Source organism: Lynx canadensis, chromosome A3 (genome assembly GCF_007474595.2).
Source record: "Lynx canadensis isolate LIC74 chromosome A3, mLynCan4.pri.v2, whole genome shotgun sequence".
Taxonomy (NCBI): Eukaryota; Metazoa; Chordata; class Mammalia; order Carnivora; family Felidae; genus Lynx; species Lynx canadensis.
Window position 1 is genome coordinate 78650708 of NC_044305.1, and position 21785 is coordinate 78672492.

The 21785-nt window shown below is 35.6% G+C and overlaps 1 protein-coding gene across 1 annotated transcript in view; it reads left to right on the top strand.

Annotated features, from left to right (window-relative positions):
* The window catches only part of KIAA1841 (KIAA1841 ortholog), a 123461-nt gene extending 106346 nt beyond the window's left edge, over positions 1–17115 (top strand). Inside the window, exons 16-21 of the mRNA XM_030310682.1 lie at positions 10483–10574; positions 11473–11501; positions 11579–11652; positions 12469–12557; positions 14297–14388; positions 15286–17115. Of these exons, the coding sequence (XP_030166542.1) occupies positions 10483–10574; positions 11473–11501; positions 11579–11652; positions 12469–12557; positions 14297–14388; positions 15286–15322 (413 nt within the window). The 3' untranslated portion in view covers positions 15323–17115. The remainder of the gene's footprint in view (positions 1–10482; positions 10575–11472; positions 11502–11578; positions 11653–12468; positions 12558–14296; positions 14389–15285) is intronic.
* Positions 17116–21785: the final 4670 nt, after the last annotated feature.

Below are 21785 nucleotides of genomic sequence, written 5' to 3' on the forward strand. Positions count from 1 at the left end.
CCCATTTTCCCTCCCCTCCACCCCCTCCACCCCCTCCACCCCCTCCACCCTCAGTTTCTTCTCTGTATTTAAGAGTCTCTTGTGGTTTGCCTCCTTCCCTCTCTGTAACTGTTTTTTTCCCCTTCCCTTCCCCTATGGTCTTCTGTTAAGTTTCTCAAGATCCACATATGAGTGAAAACATTGATATCTGTCCTCTGACTGACTTATTTCACTCAACATAATACCTTCCAGTTCCATCCATGTTGCTGCAAATGGCATGATTTCATTCTTTCTCATTGCCAAGTAGTATTCCATTGTATATATAAACCACATCTTCTTTATTCATTTGTCAGTTGATGGACATTTAGGCTCTTTCCATAATTTGGCTATTGTTCAAAGTGCCACTGCAAACATTGGGGTACATGTGCCCCTATGCATCAGCCCTCCTGTATCCCTTGGGTAAATTCCTAGTAGTGCTATTGCTGAGACATAGGGTAGATCTATTTTTAATTTTTTGAGGAACCTCCACACTTTTCCAGAGCAGCTGCACCAGTTTGCATTCCCACAAACAGTGCAAGAGGGTTCCTGTTTCTCCGCATCCTCACCAGCATCTGTAGTTTCCTGAGTTGTTCATTTTAGCCACTCTGACAGGTGTGAGGTGGTATCTCAGTGTGGCTTTGATTTTACACAGGTCTTTTAAACAGTCCTCCAATATGACACTAAAAGGACATGCAACCCTCCCTTTGTCTTTTTTCCAACTTTACGTAATTTTTCTTTATGTGTTCAATCCTCTTATTAAAAACTAGTCCTTTATCAATTACTTTTAAATTATAATTAGTCAAGAAGAAAATGCTGCTGTGTTTTGTGTGGGCTTTTTTACCTACAGTTGATTGAAGTAGAATTTATATGTAATAAAATTCACCCATTTTTAAGTGTATATATTGAGTTTTAGCATACAATTGGGTAATCACCACCAAGATCAAGACCTAGAACATCACTCCAAAAAGTTATCTTCTGCCCGTTTACACTCCTCTAAGGTCTCATGTGAGTGGCATCCTGAGTAGTGTTTTGTGTGTGTAGCTTCTTTCACTTAGTATGATGTTTTTGAGATTCGTCCATATTGTTGTGTGTATCAGTAGTTTGTTTCTTTTTATTTCATAGAAGTATTCCATTGTGTGAGTATGTCATAATTTGTGTATCCATTCACCATTTCATGGACATTTGGGTTGATTCCGTTCTTGGCTGTTAACAAATAATGCTGCCGTGAACGTTTGCATACAAGACCATGTGGACATATGTTTTCATTTTTCTTGGGTAGATACCTAAGAGTGGAATTGCTGGGTCATATGGTAAGTGTTAACGTTTAACTTTGAAAGAAACTGCCAGACTGTTTTGCAAAGTGACTACCATTTTGTGTTCTACCAGCAATGTATGAGTTCAGTTGCTATATGTTTCTACCAATATTTGGTATTATTGTTACTTTTTTTTTTAACTTTAGCCATTCTAGTGTAGGTATATAATTCTGGGCATCTTCTCATGTGCTCACTGGCCATTTATATATCTTTTTCATGAAGTATCTGTTTAAATGATCTTTTACCTGTTTTTCAGTTGGATTGTTTGCCTCATTATTGAATTGCAAGCATTCCTTATATATTTTTGGATACAAGTTCATATGTTTTGCAAATATTTGCCCCTAGTTTGTGGCTTGCCTTTTAATTTTATTAATGATGTCTTTTGGGGGCACCTGGGGCACTTAGTTGGTTAAGTGTCCAACTGTTGGTATTGGCTTAAGTCCTGATCTCAGGATTCTGGGAGCCCAACGTGAGATCATGGGATGATCTCACAGTCATGGAATAGAACAGCATGGAGCCTGCTTGGGAATTTTCAAGCAGTTCTTTTTTTTTTTTTTTTTTTAATTTTTTAAAAAATGTTTATTCATTTTTGAGAGAGAGTACAAGTAGGGGAGGGGCAGAGAGCAGGCTCCATGCTCTGAGCTGTCAGCACAGAGCCCGACACGGGGCTTGAACCCACGAACTGTGAGATCAAGACCTGAGCTGAAGTCACACACTTAACCAACTGAGCCACCCAGGCGCTCTCTCTCCCTTTTCTTCTATTCCTGGCCTGCGCGTGTGCACACACTCTGTCTCTCAAATAAATTTTTAAAAAATGATGTCTTTTGAAGAGCAAAAGGTTTTAATTTCATGAACTCTAATGTTTTTGTGTCCCTTTTATGTTTCATACTTTAATAACTAAGAAATCTTTGTTTACCCCAAGGTCACAAAGATTTTCTGCTGTTTTCTTCTAGAAATTGTATGATTTTAGCTTTTGTATTTAATTCTATGATCTCTTCCAGGTTAATTTTTGTGTATCGTATAAGTTAAGGGTCGAGCTTCCCTTTTTTTTCCTATAGGCATAGCCAATTTTTCCAGAACCATTTGTTGAAAAGAATGTTCTTTCCCCATTGGATTACCTTGACACTTTTGTTAAAAAATCAACTGATCATTTACCTGTGGATCTATTTTTAAACTCTTTGTTTTCTTCCATTGATTTTTATGTATCCTTTATTTACATCAGTGTATGAGTACCACATGGTCTTAATTTTTGTAGCTTTTAGTGATTCCTGAAATCTGGTGATGTGAGTTCTTCAAAATTGTTCTTTTATTTTTAGATTATTTTTGTATTTCTAGGTGCTTTGCATTTCCTGTCCATTTTAGAACAAAGGTAACTACTTCTACAAAAAAACTGCTGGAACTTTCATTAGGATTGTGTTGAATCATATATCAATTTGGAGAGAATTGCTTTTTTTTCTTTTTTTTAACAATGGCAAGTCTTCCAATCCATGAATACAAAATATCTTTCCATTTATTTAGTTCTCTAATGTCTCTCAACAATGTTTTATAGTTTCAGTATGCAGATATTGAACATCTTTTGTTCAATTTATTCCTAAGTGCTTTTTTAAATGCTGTTATAAATGGAAGTAGGTTTTTTAAATTTTTCCAACTTTTCAGTTGTTACAGTTGACCTTCTTTCTTGTGCCCTTGCTAATTTCACATAATTTTTCTTTGCTTATTAGATTCCTTTCCAGTGTGTATGCTTTTTATTTCTTTGTCTTGCTTTTTTGCACTCATTAGGGCCTCATATTGACTAGAAGTGGTAAGAACACATGTTCTTACCTTGCTCCCTATCTTAAGGGGAAAGCATTCATTCTTTTTTTTTTTTTTTTTAATTTTTTTTTTCAACGTTTATTTATTTTTTTGGGGACAGAGAGAGACAGAGCATGAACAGGGGAGGGGCAGAGAGAGAGGGAGACACAGAATCGGAAACAGGCTCCAGGCTCTGCGCCATCAGCCCAGAGCCTGACGCGGGGCTCGAACTCACGGACCGCGAGATCGTGACCTGGCTGAAGTCGGACGCTTAACCGACTGTGCCACCTAGGCGCCCCAAGCATTCATTCTTTAACCATTAAGTATAAAATGTTAGTGGTTGGTTTCTCATAAATGCCCTTTCTCAGGTTGAGGAAGTTCTTTTCTGTTTCTAAGTTGTTGAATTATTATGGTGAATGGGTGTTGAATTTTGTTAAATGTTTTTTCCCCATCTATTGAGATGATGATACAGGTTTTCTCCATATTATCAGTATGAGAAATTGAAATCGGTTTTTCAAGTGTTATGCCAATCTTCTAGGGTAAACTCCACTTGGTCATGAAGTATTTTTCTTTTTATATATTAACGTATTTGACTTGCTAATATTTTGTTAAGGATTGTTTGTGTTTATGAGTGATATTAGTTTTTTGTTTTTAGTTTCCTATGACATACATCGTCTTTAAGTTTGGTTATTAGGATAATACTAATCTTATAAAATGAGTTGGAAAGTGTTCTCACTTTTCTGAAAGAACTTGTGTACTGTTTGTATGATTTGTCCCTGAAATGTATGATAAAATTCATCAGTGGAGTCATCTGGGCCTACAGTTTTCTTTTGGGGAAGGTTTTTAATTAATTATGAATTTATTACCTTCAATGTAGTGCTATACAGGTTTTCTATTTCTTCTTGAATCTGATAACTTGTGTCTTTCAAGGAATTTCTCCATTTTTATCCAGGTTGTCAAATTTATTGGCATAAAGTTGCTTACAATATTTTCTTATCCTTTTCTGTCTAAAAGATCTGTAGTGATGTCCCTCTTTCAATCCTGATAATTGGTAATTTGTGTTTTATCACTTTTTTCTTGAACAGTTTAGCTAGAGGTTTATTTTACTGATCTTTTCAAGGAATCACCTTTTGATTTTATTGATTTTTCTCTATGGTTTGTCAATTTTGTATTTCATTGGTTGTCACTCTTATATTTAGCATTTCCTTCCTTGTAATTGTTTTGTTTTGTTTTGTTTTGTTTCAATATATGAAGTTTATTGTCAAATTGGTTTCCATACAACACCCAATTCTAATCTCTTTTTTTTTTCCTTCCCCTCCCCCATGGGTTTCTGTTAAGTTTCTTAGGATCCACATAAGAGTGAAACCATATGGTATCTGTCTTTCTCTGTATGACTTATTTCACTTAGCATCACACTCTCCACTTCCATCCACGTTACTACAAAGGGCCATATTTCATTCTTTCTCATTGCCACGTAGTACTCCATTGTGTATATAAACCACAATTTCTTTATCCATTCATCAGTTGATGGACATTTAGGCTCTTTCCATAATTTGGCTATTGTTGAGAGGGCTGCTATAAACATTGGGGTACAAGTGCCCCTATGCATCAGCACTCCTGTATCCCTTGGGTAAATTCCTAGCAGTGCTATTGCTGGGTCATAGGGTAGGTCTATTTTTAATTTTTTGAGGAACCTCCACACTGTTTTCCAGAGTGGCTGCACCAGTTTGCATTCCCACCAACAGTGCAAGAGGGTTCCCGTTTCTCCACATCCTCGCCAGCATCATAGTCTCCTGATTTGTTCATTTTGGCCACTCTGACTGGCGTGAGGTGATATCTGAGTGTGGTTTTGATTTGTATTTCCCTGATGAGGAGCGACGTTGAACATCTTTTCATGTGCCTGTTGGCCATCCGGATGTCTTCTTTAGAAAAGTGTCTATTCATGTTTTCTGCCCATTTCTTCACTGGGTTATTTGTTTTTCGGGTGTGGAGTTTGGTGAGCTCTTTATAGATTTTGGATACTAGCCCTTTGTCCAATATGTCATTTGCAAATATCTTTTCCCATTCTGTTGGTTGCCTTTTAGTTTTGCTGTGCAGAAGCTTTTTATCTTCATAAGGTCCCAGTAGTTCATTTTTGCTTTTAATTCCCTTGCCTTTGGAGATGTGTCAAGTAAGAAATTGCTATGGCTGAGGTCAGAGAGGTCTTTTCCTGCTTTCTCCTCTGGGGTTTTGATGGTTTCCTGTCTCACATTCAGGTCCTTTATCCATTTTGAGTTTATTTTTGTGAATGGTGTGAGAAAGTGGTCTAGTTTCAGTCTTCTGCATGTTGCTGTCCAGTTCTCCCAGCACCATTTGTTAAAGAGACTGTCTTTTTTTCCATTGGATATTCTTTCCTGCTTTGTCAAAGATTAGTTGGCCATACGTTTGTGGGTCTAGTTCTGGGGTTTCTATTCTATTCCATTGGTCTGTGTGTCTGTTTTTGTGCCACCTTGTAATTATTTTGAACTTAATTTCCTTTATTTCTTTTTTAACTTCTTAAGGTAGAAACTTATTGGTTTTTTTACTTTTCTTCTTTTCTAATACAAGCATTTAAAGCTGTAAGATTTGCTCTAAACACCACTTTAACTATTTCCCACAGGCTTTGTTATGTCTTGTTTCCATTTATAATCAGTACAGAATATTTTCTAATTCCCATTATGATTTTGTTTTTGTTTGACACATGTGTTATTTGGTAGTATGTTGTTTAATTTCCAAATATTTTCAGATTGTCTGGGTATTTTCAGTTACAGGTTTCTAACTTAATCCCATCATGGTCAGAGAACATACTCTATGTTGTTTCATCCCTTAAATTTTATTGATACATGTTCCACAAGTGCATGAAAAGAATGTGAAATCTGTTGTTGGTGTAGTCTATAAATGTTAAGTTGTTTTGGTTATCTGTTGCAAAGCTTCTATAGTTGTGCTCTTTTTCTGACTGCTTATTTCTAACTTCTTGTTCCACTGATTAGTAAAAGAAGGTGTTGAAATCTCCAGCTGTGATTGTTAATATATGTATTTTTCCTTTTAAGTCTACTAGTTTTTATTTTGTGTACATTACAGCTTTATGATTAGGCATACATATATAGTGTATTGACTCTTTTATCATTATGATATATTCCTCTTTGTCTGTAGTAAAACTGTCTTGAAGTCTGTTTGGTACTCATATTATCACTCTAGATTTGTTTACTGTTTGAATGGCATATCTTCTTGCTATCCTTTTATTTTTAACCTCTTTGTGTTTCTGACTTAAAGTGTATATCTTGTAGATAGCATGTTGTTGAAAACTGCTTTTTTATCCAGTTTGACAGTTTGCCTTTTGATTGGAGTATGCTATTTATATTTAATGTGTTTAATGATGTGGTTGCATTAGTTCTGCCATTTTGCTATTCATTTTCTAATTATTTCAGATGTTTTGTTTCTCTTATTTCGCCTTTCTTGCTTTTTTTGTGCTAAGAAAATAAATTTAGTATATCATTCTAATTATTTTACTGGCTTTTTAGTTGTATTCCTTTGCATTTTATTGTTCTAAAGATTACAACACCATCTTTAACCTATCACAGTCTACTTAAAGCTAATAAGAATCACTTTAGGTAAAATATAACCCTAAAGTAAGATAGTTTCCTTAGTTTTTCCTTCTTTGTGCCATTGTTACTTATCTTTATAAATTATACAGAATTACATTATGTGTTACAATTTTTGCTTTAAACAGTTCTATGTCATTCAAAGAATGTAGAGGGGCAAAATAAAATATATATACATTTAGTCTTTTATATTTACATATTTACTATTTTTTTATATCTGAGTAATTGTCATGCAATGTTGTTTTCTTTCATTCTGAAGAACTTTCATTATTTCCTATAGTGTAGGCATACTAGCAATAAATTCTTTCATTTTTACTTATCTGAAAATCTCTTTATTTCCCTTTTTTTTTTAAAGATTGTATTCTTAAGTAATTTCTACACCCAACGTGGGGCCCCAACCACAACCCCGAGATCAAGAGTCACACTTTCTACCAGCTGAGCCATCCAGGTGCCCCTCACTTTGATTTCTAAGTACAGTTTCTCCAATATAGAATTCTTATTTAACAATTATTTTTTTCTTTTAACGGTTTGTATCTCCCATTCCAGTGTCTTCTAGCCTCCATTATTTCGATGAGAAGTTAGCCATTGATATAATTATTCCCCTGGATGTAATGCACCCTTTTTATCTTGCTTCTTTCACGATTTTATTTTTTACTTTCAGAAGCCTGACTATGATATGCCTAGGTGTGGTTATCTTACTTGGTATTTGTTGAGCTTCTGGGATCTGTAAATTAATGTTTTAAACAAAATTTGGGGAGCTTGCAATCATTATTCTTTTAAGTGTTTCTTCTGTCCCTTTCTCTCACTTACCTTCCAGAACTCCAGTACATGTATGTTGGACCTTTTGATATTGCCCCACAGGCTTCTGAAGTTTTGTTTCTTTTTCTTCACTCTTTATTTTTTGGATGGAATAATTTCTTTTCTTTTCTTTTCTTTCTTTTTTTTTTTTTTTTTTTTTTTAGTTTTATTTATTTTGAGAAAGAGAGAGCATGGGAGGGGCGGAGAGAGAGAGGGATGGAGAGAGAGAAAATCTTAAGCAGGCTCTGCACTGCCAGCATAGAGCCTGACATGTGGCTCAAACCTGCAAACTGTGAGATCATGTCCTGAGTGGAAATCGTCAGATGCTTAACCGACTGAGCCACCCAGGCACCCCTGGATTGGATCATTTCTAATGCTTAACTTCCATTTCACTGGTATATTCTTCTACCATTTCAGTCTTTTTCTTGAGCCCATCTACTAAATATTTCAATTATTGTGCTTTTTAGTTCTAGAATTTCCACGTGGTTCTTCTTTATAGTTTCCATATCTTTGTTGAGATTTCCTATGTGTTTATTCAGTAACACCATTTTCCCTTTGAACATACTTATACTAGTTGCTTTGAAATCATTGTCTGCTTTTTTTTTTTAACGTTTATTCTTGAGAAAGTGAGACAGAGTGAGTGGGGGAGGGGCAAGAGAGAGGAGGACACAGAATCTGAAGCAGTTTCCAGGCTCCGAGCTATCAGCACAGAGCCCAAAACGGTGCTGGAACCCACCAACCGTGAGATCATGACCTGAGCCGAAGTTGGATGCTTAATCAACTGAGCCACCCAGGCATCCCAAAATCACATTGTCTGCTTTAATCCAGTATGTAGGTTCTCTCAGAATCAGTTTCTGTTTACTGTTTCTTTTCTGAGTAGTTCATATTTTTTAGTTTCTTCATCTTGTAACTTTTGGTAGGTTATCTTTGTGCAGTTCTGAAATGTTTTTGTTCTTAGAATTGTTGGGTTTTTTTTGTTCTAGTAGGCAGTTAACTTGCCTGACCCAAACTGCAAAATCTGTCTGCCTCATGGTATGTAGTAAATGCTGTCTCTGCATGGGTTTTTCTTGGCTGCTAAGCTACTGTTTTAGCCTGACCCCCAGGGTCATACCAGCCTGTGTAGTTTAGTATTCAGGCAAGATTTTGGACAGACTTTATATTCAGATTTGGGGCTTACCTGCTTAGCTTCACCTTGCTTTATGGGTTCCCTCTCGATTGCTAGTTGTTTTCTAGTCCTAAGTAGGGCTCCTGCTTTCAGAAGCTTGAGCTCAATGAAGTTTGGGAAATCGTCAAGTCAAAGGCACAAGAAAGTCTCACTTCTCTTCAAGAGCAATTCTGTCTTGCAAGTGTCTTTCTGCTTGTCTGCTTAGCTGGATCTCCTAGGGTCTCCTGTACACTTTCATAGTTTAACAATCATTTGGGCAGAGTTTATAGTCACATTTTAGATCTCCAGTCTTCTGTGACTTTCTTCTAAAATTTCACCTTTAAATTTCCAGCTTCTCTTTCTTTCAATTGTATCATCTTTTCCCTGGAGCTCATAAGGCTGTAATTTTCCTACCTTAGCTGGGGATATTGAGAAAAGTGCCCTCAGGCAGAAAGCCATAAACTCACAATTCTTACCTCATGCATCTTTTTTTTTTAAGTTTTTAATTTTAATTCCAATATAGTTAACATAGAGTGTTTTATTAGTTTCAGGTGTACAATACAGTGATTCAACAATTCTATAGATTACTCAGTGCTCATTGTGATAAGCATATCATCATGATAAGTGTACTCTTTTAACCCGATCACCTGTTTCATTCAATCCCTCCCCTACCTCCCCACCTCATGCATCCTTTAAATGTAAACACTCAACTTTCTACCTCCCTTTGATTATTTGCCAGTACCTACATTTGGTTGTTTATAGTATTTTTGCTCTGTTTCTACCATTCTTTTCTTTAGAAGGAACTTGTCGTCACACTCTAATCTCACCCTATCGTGTCTTTTTGATGTTTGGGAAACAATGATCTGATGTACTTGCCTTGCCTTCCAACATTGATTTTAGAGAAATGCATCTTCCCCCTCCTTCTTTTCTTTTCCTTTCCTTTGTCCTCTACACTGTCAGCCAGAATAAATTCAGAATATTGATTGTAGCAAAGCACTAGTTCAGAATACAATTTGTCCCAAATCTGCTTCCTCCCAAAATCATTTCTGTCCTACCTCCATTTTTACCCAAATAGCCCCTTCCCACCCACCCAAGCAAAGACATTTTAAAGCTTTTTTGTGAGTTCTTCATTCCTCCCATTCCCAAACTGTGTTTTTTTGGGTTATGGTGTTGTTGTTGTTGTTGTTGTTGTTGTTGTTTTGGTATATAAAAATTTGGAATTAGGTGTTAAAACCACTATCAAATTAGATTCAGAGAAATACATATAGTTTCCCCCAACATTTTCTTTTTTTTTTTTTAATTTTTTAATGTTTATTTATCTTTGACAGAGAGACAGAGCATGAGCAGGGGAGGGGCAGAGAGAGAGGGAGACACAGAATCTGAAACAGGCTCCAGGCTCTGAGCTGTCAGCACAGAGCCCGACGCGGGGCTTGAACTCACACTCACAGACTGCGAGATCATGACCTGAGCCGAAGTCAGACGCTCAACTGACTGAGCCACCCAGGCGCCCCAACCCCCAACATTTTCAACATTTAATTTCACTGGGATTTTGAAATTATTGCCCTGATTTTTTTCTCCTTAAGGTTTTCACCAAGTAGAAAGAAGAAAAGTAATTAAAACTAACCCCTATAAAATACATTCAACTTCTCAATATATTTATATTTTATTTAGAGGTAATTTGTTAGTTTTAAGAAACATGTCTTTTTTACAAAATGGTTTTATTGTTTGGAAGTAAGTAATAAGTGCATTGGAGAAGTATGTGAAACTTATGCTCATAACATTGACTTTCTTTTGTCAGGGAAAAAGGAAAAGCCAAAGAAGTTCACAAAACAACCAAAAAAGCAGATGTCTTCACCTTGTGGTCAGAAGAAAGAAAAGGTGTTAGAGAAGGTAACTCTAAATTATCTATTACTGTTCTAAAGTTCATATTGAGAAATAAGCAGGCAAATATAGCCAAGAAAAATCTGAAGAAGAGATAAGAACATACAGTGGAATGCTAGAGATATAGCAACGAACAAAGAAGTTCCACATAAACAGATTAAAGATCTCTAAGATATATTGATAGGCGAGAAAAAGTATGCATAGTATAGAATAGATAGAGGAATCTATATATCTTTCCTTATATATGCATAAAATGTTGCCTCTAAAGGGAAGTGAATGGGAGACAGAGACTTTTCACTATATGTGCTGTTTGTAACTTTTGAATCTGGAACCAGTAGTACTTGTTCAAAAAACTTTGAAATGAGATAAATAAGTAGACTTTATAATTTTTAAATAAATTGTATTTTATGAGCTTTTAAAATAATTCTTATTTCACATGCCTTTGAAAGCCAGGTAGGATTAAGAGGACAATAATAACCATATTTGACTAAAAGAGAAATCATAGATTCCAAAAATGTATGGAAGGCTGGGTTGAGACAAGTTCCACACAATTATATTGGGCAGGTTGTACGTTCATCTGCGTGCCAAGTGCTGCAAGCACACAAATGGGTGAATTCTAAAGATTGTATAAGCTGGGGCTTCCAGGTCAGACAGATAAAGCTGGGTTCAAATTTAGGTCTATATCTCTTTGGACAAGTTCTTTAACTTCTCTGAGCCTGTTTTATTATAGAGATAATTACGGCTGCTGTCTTGTGTGGTTGTTGCAAAGTTTAAATGAAATAATACTTGTGATGCTTTTGGTACGGTGTCTTGAACTCAATAAATTAGGCTGCTTTTTATTTTAAACTGTAACACTAATCAGTAAATATGTTCTAATTGGATCTTAATGTTATCTACTCTTTTTTAGTCAACTTCTAGAGATGTGTCTCCTTTCATGTGAGTATTGCTCCTTAATCCATCAGATATTCATTCTTAAAGCATCACTGCTGATTTTTGTTTAAATTTTCTAATAGCGTGAGTATGCAGAAGAATAAATGGGATGCCACAAGATCCTTGAGATTCAACCAGGATGCACAAAGGGAAGATGGTAAGTTTTAATATTTAGGTAACGTACAGATTAGGTATAAATAACAGTGATAGGAATCTTTCATTTTTTTTTTTAATTTTTTTTTTTAATGTTTATTTATTTTTGAGACAGAGACAGAATGCGAGTGGGTTGGGGCAGAGAGAAAGGGAGGCACAGAATCTGAAGCAGGCTCCAGGCTCCGAGCTGTCAGCACAGAGCCTGACACGGAACTCAAACTCACGAGCTGTGAGATCATGACCTGAGCCTAAGTCGGACGCTCAACCGACTGAGCCACCCAGGTGCCCCAGGAATCTTTCATTTTATGCAGTATGCTGAATAGCGTTAAAAGTTCCAACTGGAATAAAGCCCAGAATTTGCACATTCCCTTAGGAATCAACCAGAGTTGTATTAGTAGACAACCCCAGCAGATAATGTGTTGTTTTATGCACCTGTGGTTTGGAGGTCTCAGACTGACTTTTGCCCATTACTTGCGCATCATATTTTAGGTTCATTTACAAGTGGGTTTTTTTTTGTTCTTCACTATTTATTATAACATGTAACCAATAGGTCTGTTTTTAATCTTTTTTTATTTTTTTTATTTTTTTAATATATGAAATTTATTGTCAAATTGTTTTTAAAAGCAGCACAATTACCTATGTATAAGCCATTTTGCCACTTGCTGCCTAAAGTTCTTCAAAGATAAATATGTGTAGATGTCTGTAAAATAGTATCTAATGGTATTTTCATAAATTCATGATAATTGAAGTGTGTGTTCTTTAAGAAACAAGTTATAAATCATCCCCATAAAAAGTTAGGTTTATTATATTTTACCTCCAGATCAGCGGCGGATGTCCGAAATTACAGGGCACCTAATAAAGATGAGATTGGGTGATCTGGACCGTGTCAAGTCAAAGGAAGCAAAAGAAGTAAGAATTATGTGCTAGGGCACTGTGCTTGCATAGATATGCCTTCCTACTTTATTTTCATCATGAGTAATATAAAGATATTTTAGGCAGAATTTCTAAAAACTAATGGAAATATTTTAATATATTTTTATATTCTGTACCAGTTCACTCACATAAACGTTGTCCACCTTCGTATCACCCGTGGTCCATAAGTCCTCTATAACACACATAATAAGGTAGGTTATTGCTGAAAGTGTAATGTCACACCACGAGTAGATTAGCTGTGCATTGCTGACTATCCAGAGGGTGACTTTTTGGAAGTTGCTGATTTCAGTCAACTCTGTAGGCAGTGCTTAGATGTTATTTCTAAAATAAGATGTAATCTTGCTGAAAATGATGCCTGGAAATACCTGTGTTCTTACTAAAACTATGTATTAGTCATAACACTGTATATTAACATTAGTATTGGTATTATGTATTCACAAAAACTCTTGCCCTAATTCTTTTATTTAAAAATTTACTTCCCTATAAAACTTATAAAATCTTTCTTTTTTAATTTTAATTTCAATATCATTAACATACAGTGTCAAAAATTCTAAAATCATTGTGACCTTGGTTAGGCAAATATTTCTTAGCTGTGACACCAAAAGCATGATCTGTGAAAGAAAAAATTTGACAAATCAAACTTTGTCAATGGTCTTTTTGAAAGACACTACTAAGAAAATGGTCTTTTTGAATATCAATGGTCGTTTTGAAAGACACTACTAAGAAAATGAAAAGATAAGCCATAATCTATGAGAAAATATGTGTAAAAACACTTATCTGGTAAAGGATGTGTCCAAAATATATAAAGAACTTTCAAAACTCAATAATCAAATAATCCAATAAAACTAAATGGGCAAAAGATTAACCAGACCCTTCATGAAAGAAGGGATACAGATGGTAAATAAGCACATAAAAAGATTCAGCATCTTTAGTCATTAGGGAAATGTAAATTAAAACCTCAGTGAGATAACTGCTATATAACAACTAAAATATCTACAATGAAGGGGAAAAAAGTGCTGGTCAGGATGGAGAGCAACTGAAACTCTCATTTATAGCTGGTAGGGATGCAAAAAGGAATGGTCACTTTGGAAAACAGTGTGTCAGTTTCTTATAAAGTTAAACATTTACTCACCATAGAGATCAGTTCATACATGTTATACTGGCTTTATTCAGAACTGCCAAAAATTAGAAACAATCCAAATGTCCTTCACTTGGTAAATGAATAAACCAACTGTGGTGCATACAAAAAAGAAAGAACTAATACATCAGTAACATAAATGAATCTCCTACACATTACGCTAAGTGAAAGAAACCAGATTTCAAAGGCTACACAGACTGTGTGATTCAATTTAGGTAATATTTTCAAAAATACAAAACTGTAGGGACATAAAACAGATAAGTAGTTGCCGGGAACTGATCGTGGGTTGACTTATGAGAGGCACAAGGGGATTTTCTTGAGGTGATGGAAATGTATTTCTCCCTTGTAACAATGGTTACACTACTGTATGCATTTTCAGAACTCAGAACTGTACGCTAAAAAGGGTGAATTTTTACTATATGTAAAATTATTCACATAAATTATAATTCAAAGAGCCTGAATTTTAAAGATCAAAATAAAATTACTTCTAAGCTAAAAAGTAATGCCATTTTAATAAAGCAGAGCTTCTGTTGATTCCATAAAAATAATAACTTCATTTTGCCCCTTTACTCTGCAGTTTGCAGGAGGTATTTATTCCAGACTTGAAGCGCAAATTAAGGCCTCAGTGCCAGTCACTGCCCGGCAAAGCAGCTCAGAAAAAAACACAAGGTAAAGCAGCATAAACAGATTCAGAATGCGACTGGCTTTGACGTGATTTTCTTTTTTTAGGGAAAATGACATGAACAATAGAGGCACATAATTGGAGTTTGGTTTGTTTTGTTTCAAAGATTAGATCATCAAGACATTAGTCAGAACCAGAATTTAACATCAAGTTAAGACTTAAAAAGCTCATAAGCACAAAACTTAATGAAAGTATAGTTTTGGGTTTTTTTTTAAGTTTTCTGTTTACTGAATTACTTCTGTTCTGAGCCACCTGCTGATAAGAATGTAAACTATACTGCTACTGTGAATTAGTAGAATTTTATACTATTTATGGGTTATATATTATTATTTTATATAAATCATTGAAGTCTTTCCTGTTCCTTATTTTATTTCTCTTAATAAATGGGTCCTCTGTCATTTTACATCACAAAATTTCTTTTAAATTATAACACTGATTGAGATTGGATCATTAATACTACAGATCCAAATGCCTTATCAGCAATTCTGAAATCCAGAAAACTCAGAAAACCATCAAGACTTTTTTGTACATTTGTGGCAACTCAAACCTGGCTGAACTACTATGATGCCATTTATAGTTTTTATTTATCACACTTAATTTAAATGTTCATTTGTTACACTGAAAAAGTATTAATGTGTTTGGTTAAAGGGCATTGCTCCAATCCATAATATACAATATATGTACCATATTCTGTCCCCCACATCCACAAAAATCTGAATTCCAAAATATGTCTCACTCCAAACGTTTTTAAAAATGGATTGTGGGGCTACATGAAGTTTCATTTAACTCTGATACTGTCAAGCAAACAGAACCTAAAGAAGCAGCAGCAACTTCCTCCTGTTTTAGAAGCACCTCTGACCTTCTTTTCTGTTTAAAAAATCTAGGTCTAAAAGCCGTTTTGGTCCAGGGCGTCCTGCATAAAGCATCTTAACTACAACTAAAAAGAAGACACACCTCTGGACATCTGAGATTGCTCACTTCTTGAAGATCTTCAGAACAATGACTTCTAAATGTTTTATTTATTATTCTTGCAAACCACATAAATCATAATGCTAAGGGAAATGTATAGTTAGGTCTTTTGAAACCTAATTGTAAATATGAAACTTCTTAAATCTGACTTTCTTTTAATGTGATGCTATGTAGAAAATTAGTATTTACAGATTTGCATAGTTAAGACTCCTAATATTTGTTATCCTTTATTTATTTGAAAGAGAGGAGGCCTCAACTCTCAAGTAGCTAAAACTTTTTAAGACCTTAATAAATTAAGGGAACACAGCTGGTGATGGTACTGTGCATGTGCACTGATTATAGTATGCCTTTTGAGCTGTAACTCTTGGGATAGCATTGAGAACTGCAATCTGTGTAATGAAACTCCCAGGGATGCTAATTTTAAGTTTGCATGAATATTAAGGAGTGACAGGTCTCAAGCCTATATTAAATAAAGTTTCAAGGTGTGATGTATTCCCTGTGTTGGGCAAGAGGGTTAATTTTTTTCAGCATTAATCCATGGAAAGCACAATGTTCATCCAACTTGTTTTTCTTTCAGTTTTTAATGCTTATCTATTGGTTATCTGAGCTGGAATTACTGATTGTTCCTTTTCCTCTGTGAAGCCAGTGCCATTCTGAATTTATTAAAATAACTTGATAGTTTTAGGATAGTAAATCATTTTAGTTGTATAATACACCCAGGGTGCAGTTCTCAGGGCTCTAAAACCCAGCCATGTTTCTAAAGCCATTCGAATAGCCCCATTAAACAGTTACAATTACTTACTACTTTAGCAGTGTCTAGAAGGAAACATTCCCAAATACATTTGATGGGTGAAAAATGCTGTGCATTCAGTAGAAATCAAGCTAAATTCTATTATATAGATCATGTTTTAATTTTTCTAACCAAGCAGAAAGAGTGCTCAGGGAAAATTTGTTCCAAACTATAAGCATAAAAAATTATGTGTTTGGAAATCACATATAGGCATTTGAAAAACTTATAAAATTCACTGTTTCTATTTGTAGTCTCCATTGTCTTATAATTGGAATTTCTTCAAATTATTTAGAGAACAGATTTTGATAATGTGTGACAGAATGGCAGTTTCCATTGAAATGTTGAAGTGTTAAACTCCGTTAACACATACAGAAATCATTTTTAGGGACTATTTTAGTTAGTAAATGCAGCTAGATGTTATTTGATGCTATAGGTATGGCTTTTCCAAGGTTTTTGAATTTATGTTTGGAAATTTTGTTCCAGTTTATGTATCTTTCAATTGTTTGATGTTTTTGAAATAGATTATAAAATTTTTATTTTCAAAAGAAAATGTTTTATAGTACATGGTCTATAAGCTCTGTTAAATACCACAGTCTTGTTTCTTTTACTGTATTCTCTGATTAAAAGGATTTAGGCCTGTACAGGTTATATAGTGCTGTGATGGTCACAACTGAAAGAAGTATGCTCTTTAGATTTTTATCTGATGATAAAAAGGCAAGTTGCTTTTCCCCTGGGAGTACTGTACCAGTGGATTGATTTTTTACAAACCAGAATTTATCAGCATTTGATTTTCTTCAGAATAGGCTTTTTATTTTATAAACATCTGTAATACATAGCACAGGTACCACAAACATTTTAATCAAACTGTTAATAGTATTTCTTTACCAAATACTTTGAAAAGGTTTTATCTTACATTAATTCTGAATTTACATTCCTTTAATTGAAATAAATGTTAATGACAAAAATGGTTTGAAAAGTCCCTTGATCTGAATCATTCCATCTTCTCAGGAAAAGTCTGGACGCGCTCCTAGAGCACAGGTTTTCATGAAAAATTAGCTCTGTTACAAGGTGTATTTTATAAATTTTAAGATTGTTTCGAGTGAGTTTATCCTGGTAAAGATTCAGCAAAATATTTAGGGGCTAAAATATTGCAGGAAAGATTATCTGTTAGGGGTGCTTATTCCACACTCTTGCACCATGTTTGTAATTCTCCCTTTTCAGAACATTCAGCCAGATATTGTGAGATACGCTAAATTGCTTTGGAAGCTGAGGCTGAAGCCCTATTATGCTAATCTGCTAAGGGCAAATTTAATATAAAAACAAAAAGAATACGTTTCACATCTAATATCTGGAATTAAGTCTTCAGCTCTCCTTCAGCTATTCACTGAGCCAACTATTATGAATCTCACCTTTTCGTACTGCCTAGTTAAGAGGTACTGGGACCTAGCCAGTTCAGTTCAAATAGGCTAGCTCTCCCCCTCTGATTTAAAGCTAATCTGTTGGGGAAGGTGATGGGATAGTATTAATCCCACCCATATGGGATTGTTGGAGGATTAAATGGCTTTATCTAAAAAAATTAGCACAGTACTTTCTGACTTATAGTAAACCCTCCATAAATGTTAACTATTGTTGTTGCATTGTTATTTTAATATTTGGAAAGTAGCCTTAAATTCTTTAAGATGGGAGTTTTATATCCTTCTTCCTATAATTTGAATTACTAAGGGTGTGTGTGTGTGTGTGTGTGTGTGTGTGTGTATTTAGTGCAAGAAAGAAAAGGGACACCTAATATTTTGGTGGTGGTTATGGCATTTTGTGTTACTTTATTATATTAAAGGTCTTGGCGTAACTTAGACAAAGAGCATTTGAAGGAAGAGCTATGTAGGAAAACTATTTCCTGATGTTGGTAGGGACCTATGCTGTTTTCAAAGAGGTTTACTGAAGAATAGAGAGTGAGAACTACAGCATGGTCTTATAGCATCCCTCTTTCCAAGATGCGTTTTTCCTTGAGGAAATGTAGCTAGTTTGACTCTTATTATTTGTCTATGACAAGGCCAATTCTTACCAAACTGTAGGTGGTATAGAAGAGTAGTTGCTATTTGTTGAATATATATACTGAGGATGGTGCTAGCTCTCTGATATGTCATATCTCCATTAGCCTCACAGCAAACCCCCCAAATCAGATGTTATCCCACTTTATAGGTGGGGAAGGAAGTTCAGAGAGGTGAAATAACCCACAAACCGGGATTGGAATCCGGGCCTATCAGCAAATTCCAACACTTTCTTAAAACAATTTTACCTTGGATTGCTTAAAACATTCCTGGAGTGCCTCCTGCCTCATGGCAGCTCCTTCAGGCTGAAAACAGCTCACTGCCTATCATTCCAGTCATGTTTATCGAACTGCCTACTTGGCTTCGTATTTGGAATACCAAGAGGTATCTCCAATTGAACATAGAAGAGAACATGTGCTGTATCTCCCCAACACCAACCCCCCAACTCCCTGCTTGTTCAAGCCCAATCATCCCAGTTCAGTAAATGGCACTACCACCCACCCAAGGGCGCAAACCAGCTACTCAGCAATTATTCCTCTTCCTCTCTTTCCTTCACTTCTTCACATCCAATTCGTCAACAGGTCCCAAACACCCTACATCCATTTGCTTCTCTCCATCTCCATTATCCCCACGCCAAGTCATTAACCTCTTTTACACAAAGTGTCACAATAGCCCCCTAAGTAATTCTCTGACTTCCACTCCAACCTGTTACTCACAAAGCAACTATGGTGATTTTGAAATGTGAATTAGATCACATTACTCCCTGCTTAACACTCCAGTAACACCCCATCCAACCTAGATTAAAATGCAACCTCCACTGCTCGGGTTTCCAAAGTATTACATGACCAAACCCCTAGTTGCCTCTTGACCTCTTTTTCCCTCCTGCTTGCTGCATTCCCCTCACATTAACCTACCTGTTCCTCCAAAAAGTAAGATCATTCTCACCTTTCAGTTTCTTCAGTTAGCTGTTCCCACTAGGTAGAAAGCTCTTCCTAATAATTCAGATGTTAGGTTACATGTCGTTTCCTCACAGGAGACATTTCCCATGTGCTCAATCTAAACTAGTTACCGAGGTCACTCTCATCACATCATCATAGTTTATTTCTGTACATATCTGACATTATTACTTGATATTTTAAATTTTTTGGTGGTTTGCAATCTGCCATGCCAGAAAATGAAATTAATTGCATCTAAATTGGAAGTAAAACTCCCCATCTATTCACAGAAAAAATGATCTTACATGTAGAAAATCCTAAGAAATCCACTAAAAAATCAATAGAGCATATAATTGAGTTCAGCAGGATTTTAGGACATAAAATCAATATACAAAAATCAATTTCTATACACTAGCAATGAAAAATCTGAAAATGAAATTAAGAAAACAATTCCCTTTCCAGCAAAATAAAAATAAGTTTATAAAACACAAAAAGAAATGTGAAAAATTTTTGAAGAAAAGTATACTCTGAAAACTATGAAATATTGAAAGAAATTTAAAAAAAAAGAGCTAAATAAGTGGAAAGTTATCCATGCCCATGGATCAGAAGACTTAATACTATTAAGATGTTAATACATCAACTTGATGTACAGATTTACCACAATTTGTATCAGGATCTCAGCTGGCTTTTTGTAGAAATTGACATGCTAATCCTAAAATTCATGTGGAAACTCAAGGGACCCAGAACAGCCAAAACAATTTTTAAAAAGAACAAAGAGGATCCACACTTTCTGATTTTAAATCTTACACAAAGGTGCAGTAATCAAGACATGTAGTACTAGCATAAGGAGAGATACATAGAACAATGCAACTGAATTGAGAGTCAAGAAATAAACGACATGTGTCTATGGACAATTGATTTGCAACAATAGAGCGTTTTAAAACCATTCAGTTGGGAAAGAATAATCTTTTCTATAAATAGTACTGAGACAACTGGGTAGCCTCCTGCAAAAGAATAAAGTTGGACCCTTACTTCCTTCCATGTACAAAAAGTTGACTCAAATGGATCAAAAACCTAAATGTAAGAACTGAAACTATAAAACTATAAAACAAGCAAATCTTCATAACCTTGGATTTGGCAATGGATACTTAGATATGACACTAAAAGCACAAACAACAAAAGAAAAAATGAATTGCCCTTTATCAAAATTAAAAGCATTTGTGATTCATTGGACACAAGAGAGTGAGAAGACAGAATGGGAGAAAACATTTACAAACCACATGTCTGATAAGGGACTTATATCCAGAATATATAAAGAACACTTACAAGTCAACATTAAAAAATCAACCAGTTTTTAAAATCGTAAGTGGTTTGAGTAGACATTTCTCCAAGGAAGACCTACAAATAGCCAATAGCACTTAAAAGGATGCTCAGTATCATTAGTCATCAGGGAAAGGTAAATCAAAACCACAATGAGATACCACTTGACACCCAGTAGAATGGCTATCACCAAAAAGGAGCCAAGTAACATGTTGCAAAGAATGTGGTGAAATTGGAATGCTCATAGACTGTCAGTGAGAATTCAAAATGGTGTAGCCACTTTGGAAAGCGGTCTGGCAGTTGCTCAAAAAACAAAAACAGGGGCGCCTGGGTGGCGCAGTCGGTTAAGCGTCCGACTTCAGCCAGGTCACGATCTCACGGTCTGTGGGTTGGAGCCCCGCGTCGGGCTCTGGGCTGATGGCCCAGAGCCTGGAGCCTGTTTCCGATTCTGTGTCTCCCTCTCTCTCTGCCCCTCCCCCGTTCATGCTCTGTCTCGCTCTGTCCCAAAAATAAATAAAAAACGTTTAAAAAAAACAAAAAAAAAAAAACAAAAAAAAAAAACAAAAACAGGGGCTCAGTCAGTACAGCATCTAACTCTTGATCTTGGCTCAGGTCATGATCCCAAGGTCATGGGATCAAGCCCTGTTTCAGGCTCCACGCTGAGCATGGAACCTGCTTAAGACTCATTCTCTCTCTCTCTCTCTCTCTCTCTCTCTCTCTCATCTTCCCTCCCTCTGCTCCATCCCGACTCATACTCTCTCTCTCTCTCTAAAACAAAAACAAAAACAAAAAGCACTTATCATTTATCCTCCAACTTATCCTAACAGGCATATAATTTTTTATTTAGTCTCTTCTTGTGTTTACCCCCAAGCATGTATTTATGTACAGAACAGTATGTTTTCTGCTTTTTCTTACAGATGGAGAAACTGAGACCCAGAGATGGCAATTTGTCTAAGAGCAACAGAAACGAATGATCTGAACAGGGTGCTCGTAATGACAGTATTGCTGTGTTAAATGAGGTAATACATACAGGTAAAGCACTTAGAATAGTGCCTGATATATAGTAAGTGCTTGAAAGATACATGAAAGTCTTTTAGAAATAAGTATATTGTGCTTGCTCCCATTTTTGGCTTTGCCTTGTGTTGTTCCCCTGGATTGCTCTTCTTGTGTTTTGCTTCCCACTGGAATTTTCCCCTTGCTTCAAGTCCCTGCTCAGATCTCACCTCCTCCATGAACCTGCTGAACTCTCTCTTCGAATTGTGTTATACTCACCACACTGCCACAGTTTAGCGGTCAGATGTTAAACCATCTGTTTGTTCTCT